General features: G+C 40.0%; 1 protein-coding gene and 1 long non-coding RNA gene across 3 annotated transcripts in view; both read left to right on the top strand.

Annotated features, from left to right (window-relative positions):
* Nucleotides 1–6625, top strand: part of drg2 (developmentally regulated GTP binding protein 2) — a 7274-nt gene extending 649 nt beyond the window's left edge. For both annotated transcript variants that reach the window (XM_039825833.1, XM_039825832.1), the window contains exons 3-14: nt 856–1016; nt 1248–1337; nt 1420–1480; nt 2138–2228; nt 2423–2495; nt 2752–2842; nt 4202–4299; nt 4568–4644; nt 4766–4854; nt 4955–5013; nt 5160–5213; nt 6247–6625. In XM_039825833.1, coding sequence (XP_039681767.1) covers nt 856–1016; nt 1248–1337; nt 1420–1480; nt 2138–2228; nt 2423–2495; nt 2752–2842; nt 4202–4299; nt 4568–4644; nt 4766–4854; nt 4955–5013; nt 5160–5213; nt 6247–6333 — 1031 coding nt within the window. In that variant the 3' untranslated portion in view covers nt 6334–6625. The remainder of the gene's footprint in view (nt 1–855; nt 1017–1247; nt 1338–1419; nt 1481–2137; nt 2229–2422; nt 2496–2751; nt 2843–4201; nt 4300–4567; nt 4645–4765; nt 4855–4954; nt 5014–5159; nt 5214–6246) is intronic.
* Nucleotides 6626–7049: 424 nt separating this feature from the next.
* LOC120574035 lies at nt 7050–8847 on the top strand. Its single transcript, XR_005641813.1, has 3 exons — nt 7050–7132; nt 8364–8475; nt 8675–8847. It is a non-coding gene; the product is annotated as an uncharacterized LOC120574035 (long non-coding RNA).
* The last annotated feature ends 1704 nt before the right edge of the window (nt 8848–10551 follow it).

Raw genomic sequence — 10551 nt, 5'->3', positions numbered from 1 at the left:
AATCAAACTAAACTCCAATAAGGTGGTTGTGCTGCTATTACAGGGTTATAGCAATCTGTATGCACTTCTCCCCTACATTATTGTGGAGTCAGGGCTACCATTAAAGGTCCCATGACATGGTGCTCTTTGGATGCTTGTATATAGGCCTTAGTGGTCCCCTAATACTGTATCTGAAATCTCTTTTATATAGACCTTAGTGGTCCCCTAATACTGTATCTGAAGTCTCTTTTATATAGACCTTAGTGGTCCCCTAATACTGTATCTGAAGTCTCTTTTATATAGGCCTTAGTGGTCCCCTAATACTGTATCTGAAGTCTCTTTTATATAGACCTTAGCGGTCCCCTAATACTGTATCTGAAGTCTCTTTCCCGAAATTCAGCCTTGGTGCAGAATTACAGCCACTAGAGCCAGTCCCACAATGAGCTTTGCTTAGGATGTGCCATTTATGTGTCTGTAGCTATTGAGGAGGAGAGAGGGGGGGCAAGGTGGAGGGTGGGAGTGTAGCCTTGACCAACTGGCACTTTGCTCGTTTGAAATCCATGATGTCTCTCTCTCATGGGTGGGCCAAATTCTCTGGGCGGGCAAAGCAGAGAAAGGGGAGGTAACCTTGCTCCTTATGACCTCATAAGGAGAAGATTCCAGATCGGCCCATCTGAGCTTTCATTTTCTCAAAGGCAGAGCAGGATACCCAGGAATCGGTTTACACCTATCACCATTTCTAGCCACTGGGGGACCATAGGCAGGCTGGGGGAAATGCATATTAATGTTAAAAAAAAACTCATAAAGTGACATTTTCATGCCATGAGATCTTTATTGCCTTTATCTTGATTGCCTTTTTCTCATTCATTTCTCCAGCCACTGAGTACCATCTGGGTTTGCTCAAGGCCAAGCTAGCCAAGTACAGAGCTCAGCTCCTGGAGCCCACCAAGTCAGCGGGGGCCAAAGGCGAGGGCTTTGATGTCATGAAATCAGGGGATGCTCGTGTTGCTCTTATCGGTTTCCCCTCCGTGGGTAAGGTACGTCAACGTGGCGGGTACTTGGGTTGTGTTTTCTGGTCTGAATCTGGATAGTCAAAACAAAATGTTCTTTTTAGTTTCACCACCATAAACCACCATGTCACAAATAACAGAGTACTAGAACCATGCCAACGTTGTTGTCACGTTTAAAGGCACGAGAACGACGAGTGAAACATAATCCAAAGATTCAACGTGTGCTCGTGTAACTGAATCCTCTGTTGTGTCCTGCAGTCCACCTTCCTTAGTTTGATGACATCAACAGCCAGTGAAGCTGCTTCCTATGAGTTCACCACTCTCACCTGCATACCTGGTGTCATAGAGGTACACACATTCACGCCACAAAACAGAATCTTAAACCTTGTGTAACAACGTGCCATTTACACAGTTATTTGTTGCTCTTCAGTACAAAGGGGCCAACATCCAGTTGCTGGATCTGCCAGGAATCATTGAGGGTGCTGCCCAAGGTATGCATAGGCTTCGTGGTTTAGTATCTATTGTATTATTATGGTGTTAATTATTAATGAATGACCATGTGATTGATTTCAGAGTAATGATTCTTTAATTTCATGATTTAGATGCTGGCACTCAGAGTAATGAGAGAAGGCGTGTTAGTGATTGTTATACACTGACCCCTCTTTTCCACCGGGCGTGTCTGCGCTGCGTTCCGGAGGCACGGCGAGCAATCGCGGCCATTCAAGTGCTTGATATTCCACCACCCGCATCACAGCGTGTCCCCGAGGCGTGCGTGAAGCTGCTCTGTAGTTTTAGTCGTGCGACAGAAAACTCAGATTGGACAGATAGTCTAGCTAGCTGTCTGGATTTACCCTGCAGAGATCTGAGCAGTTAACCATAGTCCTCACAAATCCACCGGAGTTTAAAATTCCAACACAAAGAAAGCGGAAGATAACAGACATCCGACCAAAATGAGTGAAATCCGGCAGTATTTTCCCGGAAGTGGAACGTCGTGGATATACTGTAGACTAGGCAGGCAAGGCGCTCCGTGGTATGGGCGATCCGTGGTATGGGCGCATGGCGGAGGATGAAACAAAACCACGGCGCAGCCGGAACGCAGCACAGACGCGCCTGGTGAAAACTCGGGGTAACTCTTTGACTTTTTATAGGCAAGGGTAGAGGTCGGCAGGTCATTGCTGTTGCCAGGACAGCAGACGTCGTCATCATGATGTTGGATGCCACCAAAGGAGATGTTCAGAGGTGTGTGTGTGTGTGTGTGTGTGTGTGTGTGTGTGTGTGTGTGTGTGTGTGTGTGTGTGTGTGTGTGTGTGTGTGTGTGTGTGTGTGTGTGTGTGTGTGTGTGTGTGTGTGTGTGTGTGAGAGTTTGAGAGGCATATAAGTAATATTATCAACTAATTCTTGCCTTTAATTTCTTTTCTTTATTATCTTTCTAGAGAACTTCTAGAGAAGGAGTTGGAGACGGTGGGCATCAGACTCAACTGCTCAAAACCAAATATTTATTTCAAGGTACAGTACATTTTCTATCATCATCCTCGGCCATGAATGTCAACAGCTAAGTTGTTGAAACATCGTTGTTAAAATTTGTGTCGAGGAAAAAAATTGACTGATGGTTGCAGTAGATAAAAAAAATAGGAAATCCACCGCTTAAGGACCCTGTGTACAAAAAACAACAATATCCGCAGTAGCTTGTCAGCTCCAGAAATGAATGATGGAATTATAATCCTAAACTTGGTAAAAATGTGTGATTTATCTCTCTCTGTAGCCCAAGAAAGGTGGCGGCCTATCCTACAACTCCACAGTTCCTCTCACCCACTGCTCGGAGAAGCTTGTTCAGCTCATCCTTCACGAATACAGTATCCTTAACTCTGCCAGCATCAGAAGTGGCAGCATACAGAAAAAAAGATATGATTTAATGTAGAGATGCACTGATTGACCGGCCAGTGACCGGAATTGGCAGATTGTCACGTAATCGGCCATGACCGGCGACCTGCAGGTCAGTCTGACATATGCCGATTTTATGCCGGTCAAATGCACTCGGGCACCGCATGATTTACATTGCGCAACATCAGCATCACACATGCACACGCAGGGTTTCCGCTATATGCGTGTAGCAGCGGCGCACCGTTGCTCAATCAGCTGTTTATGAAATGTCATAAACTCGTAATTATACACGGCTCTGCAGAGCCGTCTGCTCTGCTGATCTCAGGCTAAGAGTCAGCCGCTCTCTCTCCCCTCTGAGGCTGAACAACTGAAAGAAGAAGAAAAAAAAAAAAAGAGAGACGCTGTATTAACGTTACTGTTTAAAACGCTTTCCAGGTTAGTGGGGATGCATAGCGCTCAAAACCAACATTAAAAACGTAGTAATCTTCCCCCAGCGTTTAGTTTGTTGCTAAACTGTGTGTAAAATGAGCGTTGACGTTAAATCATCTGTTTCAGGTAACGGCACACCAGGGTACCGTCTATTTGCTAGATTGTTCCGAGGTAACCGTCGGTAGCTAACGTTAGCAGATAAGCCTGTTGACAGCAACGGTAGGGTTCATATTTATGCACAATGACAAATAAAGCAAACTTCCTAAAAAAGGAACTACACACTGTTTTCAGGTAACGTTACTGTTGATGTTCAACAGGCCTGTGTGTGTGTTTTAAGAAATATATTTATACTGCAAGGCTATATTTATTTTATTTTTATTTGTTATTTATATATTATTTTATTGCCATTACCCATTTTCCCTGTTTTCATACATACAGAAGTTTAGTTTGCTAAATATATATAAAAAAAATGTAGTTGGATATTGGATGTGAAAAGAAGGAAATGGTTCTTCCATAACATTGCACTTTAGATGTGTGTTAATTTCCCACACCAGGAGTAATTTATATAGTTCTATTTTATAGCGATCGATTATCTATTAAAAAAATGTTCTATGCAAAATGTTAAATTTTCTATTAAAGAAAAGATGGAAAATAAATATTTGTATTTGCTGTAAAGTGGTTAGAAAAAATTTAATCGGAATTGGCTAAAATCGGTATCGGCTGGCCTAACTCAATGAAAAAATCGGAATCGGTCTAGAAAGTTGTAATCGGTGCATCTCTAATTTAATGTCTCGTCCTCTTGCCCTTTTCACCTTAGGGCTTTTCAGTCCTCTTGTCATTTCTATGGACTTGTTATAAGTCCCATTAGTATTTGGTGGATTTCTTTAACCCCTTCTCCTCAGAAATCTTTAATGCAGAAGTCCTCTTCAGGGAGGACAGCACACCAGATGAGTTCATCGATGTCATCGTCGGGAACAGAGTTTACATGCCTTGCCTTTATGTATGTCAGTCTCATCAGCTGGGTTGGGTCAAAAGCTCGTACCTCAAAAATGTTAAAGGCTGGGAAGCCAAGTCCTATGGATGTTTTTCTGAAATGTTTTAACCCATAGAAACTCATTTGCGAAGTGAAAACCGAATAATCACTATATTTTAAGTTCTGATGTTTTGGCAAATCCCCCATTGTCTGTTTTTAAAAAAAATTTTTTTTAGCTTGGGTACATAAGTTTGAGGTCTCTTTGTTCTCCTCATAATATTTGTGTTATTCGCAGGTGTACAATAAGGTGGATCAAATCTCCATCGAGGAGGTGAACCGCCTGGCTCACAGACCTAACAGTGTTGTCATCAGGTCAGATATCTCTATGCGTTTGTGCGAATAACAGTAGTCTCGGTTGGCTGCTGCCATTCTACTCTTTTTGTATGTGGGAGTTAAACAGCTTCCTGCTTTTCTGTCTACATGTATATTTCAGTTGTGGGATGAAGTTGAACCTGGATTACCTTCTGGAGAGTTTATGGGAATACCTAGCTCTGATTTGCATTTACACTAAGAAAAGAGGAGGTACACACTTTTTTTTTTTTTTTTTCATTCACTCAGACTGTCACAAGGACATGAATACCTAATAAATTAAATGTGTGTTAATTTCTTCTTTTTCCATCAGAGCGCCCAGACTTTAATGATGCAATCATTATGAGACGAGGAGCATCTGTAGAACACGTGGTAAGTAAAACACACATGAATTCACACATATACATTTTTTTTTTTTGGAACATTTGTACCTGAATAATAACACTAGAGTAAGCAGACCTGCTTTAATCGTATGTGATGTCTTTGCAAATATGCTTGTTTTGCTTTATCCCCCACAGTGCCATCGAATCCACAGAACCTTAGCCGGCCAGTTCAAATATGCCCTGGTTTGGGTAAGTTTTCAGAGGCAGTGACCTTTTAGAAACTTTAAAAACAAAGTAATTTTCCTTTAGTCCCATGAGCTGTCTGAACTAACTTCCTAATGTTCGCCTATTGTGTAAAACAAACAAAGACTTTGTTTGTAGTTGTCATGGATAGGTTGTACCTTTTTAATGGTGGCCCTTCTACTATAGGTGTACTGGTACATAAAGCTCATAGCAGTTTTGTGGTCACTATACAGTATGTTTTTGTTCAGTTTTTCAGAATTAAAGAAAAAAAGAATGTGCTTTTATTTTGAAAAAAGAAAACAGTAGTTCATGGGTCATAATTATTGCTGTAAAATATGCATATCCGATAAAAGGTTTCAAGGGGTTCCTACCACAAAGTTAGTACCTTTTTTACATTGAAAGTTCAGCGAATTGGGACATTGCCAGAATTCACCACTGAACGTCTTTGCTTAGTTATACTACATGGTAATGCCAGCCACACTAAAAAAATTACTAAAACAATTGTACTTCTGTTATAGCAATCATATTAACATTGCAATATTTTTTTTTAGTGTGGTGTTGATGTTGCTTTAATCCCACAATGGGGTTGTGAAACAGAAATGTATGCACTCACTCGCAGTTGGAAATATAGTTAGTACAGAATGTATACTTGATATTATATATATATATACACAGTGTATGCACACACCGACTGTAAACAATGTTATTGTACTGCAGCATCACTGAATTTCCATACTCGCACGCATCATTCACTGCAGTAAAAACAGCTGCAGCTCAAAGAATCTTTGGATTATGTGTGTGAGAGGAAAAGACACTGACAATATATATATATATATATTCAGTGGCCGCTCAATTGACCTTCCTAGATTAAAATCACCCTTTTGAGCTACAGCTGTGTTTACTGTGCCATGACACATGAGAAGCAGAGTGGAGCGGATGCAGAAGGTCTCAAGTTCACTGTGCAGTGATTCGCTACATTTGAAACCCAAACAATCAAAAAGAAAAAAGGACTTAACTGTGTCGCATGTTGGTCTTCCAGGGAACCAGTACCAAGTACAGCCCCCAGAGGGTCGGCCTAACGCACATCATGGAGCACGAGGATGTCATCCAGATCGTTAAGAAGTAAAACACGGTCCTGATCGGACAGAGGAGCGACGGAGCAGGAGGAGTCCCGCTTTTCTCGGAGGAGTTAAAATGGAAAAAAAGACCCACTGTACAGTAGATATACAGCAATGAAAAATGAGCCGCCATTCTTATTTTGTATATTAAAATTAACAAAATGCATTGAAGAGACAGAGCAGACTTGAGTTGGCTGTGGACAGGAAATGGTATATTTTACCTTTTGATTATAAGAAGATACATTGATTGAGAGAGAAAACGGAGAGGAAAAGAATAAAGTCCATAAAATGTTTAATCAATCCCTTTGTTTGTTTTATTTTTTAAGTTTCATCTTTATGTGTTATTGGTATATTTGAACTGTATCTTACCTGGATTGCCTTCAGTCACATGCTCACCTCTAATTCCTGGACATGTTTTTTTTTAATCCTTTGCAGGAAGCTGCTTTTTGCCTTAGACATATGGACCTCAAACTGTTCATAATAAATAAGTAATCATGAAGTAAAAAGTCATATGAATACGTACGTATACAATATATAAATTAAACAATATGTGAAATAAAAAAAATCTAACTCCTTATGAAATGTTATTTCATCATTCTTATTTTCATAATATGATGGTATTTGTATTGTAGTTCATTTTTACTTTAGATTAGAAATTGGAAAACATTTCAAATTTCAAATGTGTAAACCTGCAAAAACACATTTTTTGGTCACTTGGGGGCAGCGGGAACTGACATGAATTGACCTCTGGCAGTTAAGGAGCAACATTATTCATTTGGAGTCGTGTTTCTGGCCTCCCTGGAGAATGTAAGTCCAATATTCTCTTTTCTTTTAGTTCTGTTTTTGTCTCCACTCATTTCTGAATTGGAATAACTGACTCTTTTTAGGCTCTTTGGCTAACTCCACTATGTTTAACAGCTAGCTAACTTAAAGCTGTTGGCAGTTTGTTACTAGCTAGCTAGCTAGCTTGTTCTTATATACTGTCTATGGTTACTAGGCAGCTAGCTAGCTTAGCTACAGGTTGGTTCTTCAGAACTTGATGCAATGCTATGAGAGCGCTGAGACTGAAGCAGAACCGTAAAGTTGTGGGTTGTAAAACTAAAAAAATGACCGGAGAGACGCTAACGGCTAAAGTTCTGTAGGGCTGAGGGGAACTACAGAGAAACCTTTCCAAGGTTGGCAGATAAATGTGAAAACAGCCCTTTAAGTACCAAACTGCACATCCGCCAGTCCGTACATGCAGCAAAAACATCCAAGCCAAACACATTTTTTGAGTGGAGGGCGACTTTAACTAAGGCTGCAGAACTCTCCAATATGAAAATAAATTTTATAAAAATATAACATTACCCGGAAAGTATATAGCTAATGAACTGTAACACTTTACTTGAAGATATCTACATAAGAGTGACATGACACTGTCATGACACATGAACTCTAACCCTAATAGAGCTGGGCAATAGAACGATATTATACCGATACCGTGATATGAGACTAGATATCGTCTTAGATTTTAAATATCGTAATATGGCATAAGTTGTCTTTTCCTGGTTTTAAAGGCTGCATTACAGTAAAGTTATGTCCTTTTCTGAACTTACCAGACTGTTGTACAACTGTTCTATTATTTGGCTTTTCCACATTACTGATGATTATTTATCAAAAATCTCAATGTGTAAATATTTTGTGAAAGCACCAATAGTCAACACTACAATATTGCTGCGGTATTGATATCAAGGTATTTGGTCAAAAATATCGTGATATTTGATTTTATCCATATCGCCCAGCCCTAAACCCTAACACTAACTTAAAAATAAATAAATAAAACAAAATGAGACATACTAAAAGAAGCGTTGTGTCATACACTTTTATGACTTGTTTATAATGTTTATGACACGTTCATGACAGTGTCATGTCTTATGTAGATACCTTCAATTAAAGTGTAACCAAAAAAAAACATTAAATGCACTGCTTGGCCTCACTGTAAGACCATGTGGTTTGGAGTCCCTCAGATGAGCATCCTGCAACCTGTATCCCTACTCAGCTGTACAGCGGGTGAGGGTCAGCCACCTCCAACCCCTCCCCACTGCCTCCATTCCTACTGCCCAGCTGTTTGTGTCCTGCTTCCCAATGCTCCAAGGCAGGCTGACCAGAAAGTATGGACTCCCAGCCAATGCTCCTCATTCATTTGCACACGCACAAACACAATAGCACCATTAAATATTCACAAGCATCTCTTCGGGCTAGGAGAGGGGGACTGAGTGGGAGGCTTTACGAAAGAGAGAGAGAGGGAGAGAGAGTGGCTGTGAGTTTACACCGCTGACCTTTAAAGATGCCTTAAATATGTCTCGTCAGAGTGAATCGTGGATGGAGAGATTCTGCTTTGGAATAACCTAAGGAGGAGAGGAATGATGGAGGGATAATACTGTGGAGGAAGAGAAAAAAAACAAAGGTACACAATACACACAATACGCACCCATTGGACCAATGGGTGTGTGTTGTGTGGAGCAGGCATGACACTTGATGCTGCTTGGCTCCATATGGCATGGCTAAGAGTGAGGTTGTGTGTGTGTGTGTGTGTGTGGTGCCAGTGCACATAAGCAAGAACCGGGAGTTTAATTAGTGTTTTTATACGCCTTGTTTTCATATAGTTTGTATGCCGTCATGTTATTTAAAGCTGTAAGCTGAATTTCTAAAAGTGAGTTTAGTCTTAAAGAGAAAAAGTACTTTGCAGACTTGACACTCACCACTTAGCTCCTTTTAAACAGATACATTGTAATCTGGGTGTTTTCCCATGTGTAATATTAACCTAACATAGTGACTGTTAGGTGGTAAATTAAGACTTGATGGATGCAGAACAACATGGTTAAATGGCTCAAACCGAAATTCGCTATAGTATTGTGTTCTAGGTCTTAAATCATTTTAAACAGGAATTAATTGTCCTAAATCCTTGCAACACTACCTCTAATGCTCTCTGTTTTTTATTCTGTGGTGTTGTAGTTCTTTCTTTCGCTAGTCCAAATATAATTTTGCTGTATAACGACTACAAATGAGACCAACATGCTACTTATATTGCAGCCAATCAGCTTTCGTGTTATTGGTGCGAGTCTCTTGCAGATTGTACCACAGATATAAACGGATTTTATTCTTCAGCTACGGGGAAGTGCAAGTTTAGCGGCTTGAAAAAACTTGAATTTAGGGCTTAGTTGATGTTGTGATAAAGGTCTTAAATTTCATTCACAATGGTCTTAAAAAGTCTTAAATTTGACTTGGTGAAACGTGCAGAAACCCTGATATAGACAGTCCCAATCTGCCGTTGTTTGTCTTTAGTGCTTTCATAGAATGCACCGCCATATATTGACACATATGTCTTATTAAATATTAAATATATTCAAATTTTCAGCAGCGACCCCAAAGCTAGAAAACAAATATCTGATCAAATGCTGTATACTGTTTTAGTCTAAAGAAAACTCTGGAAAATTGCTATGCAGGTCTAGGAGATCTACTGTTGGATCCCAGTATTCTATGTGATCATTACAAAAACACTTTTTTTGTTGAATTAATACATATAATTCTACATTTTCTGGCTGATGGAATAGAAAAGATACCAACCGTAGACCAAACGCACCAGCATTTGAGACCTGTATCAGGACCCTGATCACTTTGTCTCTTCTGCCCTCTTCTGCTTCAGCCGGCTCATTACATGAAGCTGCTTAGCTGAGCTGAGAGTCCAATCAGGTCATCACAGTGAGAGGTCTATTTGAACACTGACAAACTATCAGAGGGAAATGTCTGACCTTCAACTAATTGTAGACTCACTCAGGGGTGAATATTAACTTTATGAGATACTGTTAAACTAAAATTGGACAAAATTTAAGAGTTAAATTGATTTGACAGTAACATTTTTTATCCCTCTGATCATACAAGGAAGCCTAGCTATGGGCCAAATTCTTAATGTGGACCACTACTGGTTACATGCTACTCTATGGAAATAATATCCGAGGAAGGACACACTATGATATTATGACACTTTACATTATAGACGTGGAAACCAGTTTGTTTTGTCCTAAGGACGTTTAGATTAGGACTTTATGCAGAACAATACATGTGTTCTTTTCGCTTTTATTGTGGCACAATGTGGAGGGAGCTTCTTAAAGCTTTAGTGCGTAATGTTTTTTGATATCAGTGAACGTCCGTTACATTCAAGCCATTGCCAAATTAGCTGCTACAAA

Source organism: Perca fluviatilis, chromosome 15, assembly GCF_010015445.1.
Source record: "Perca fluviatilis chromosome 15, GENO_Pfluv_1.0, whole genome shotgun sequence".
NCBI classification, from domain to species: Eukaryota; Metazoa; Chordata; class Actinopteri; order Perciformes; family Percidae; genus Perca; species Perca fluviatilis.
Note: the sequence above shows the minus strand (reverse complement) of the source record. Positions and strands in the feature narration are given on the sequence as shown.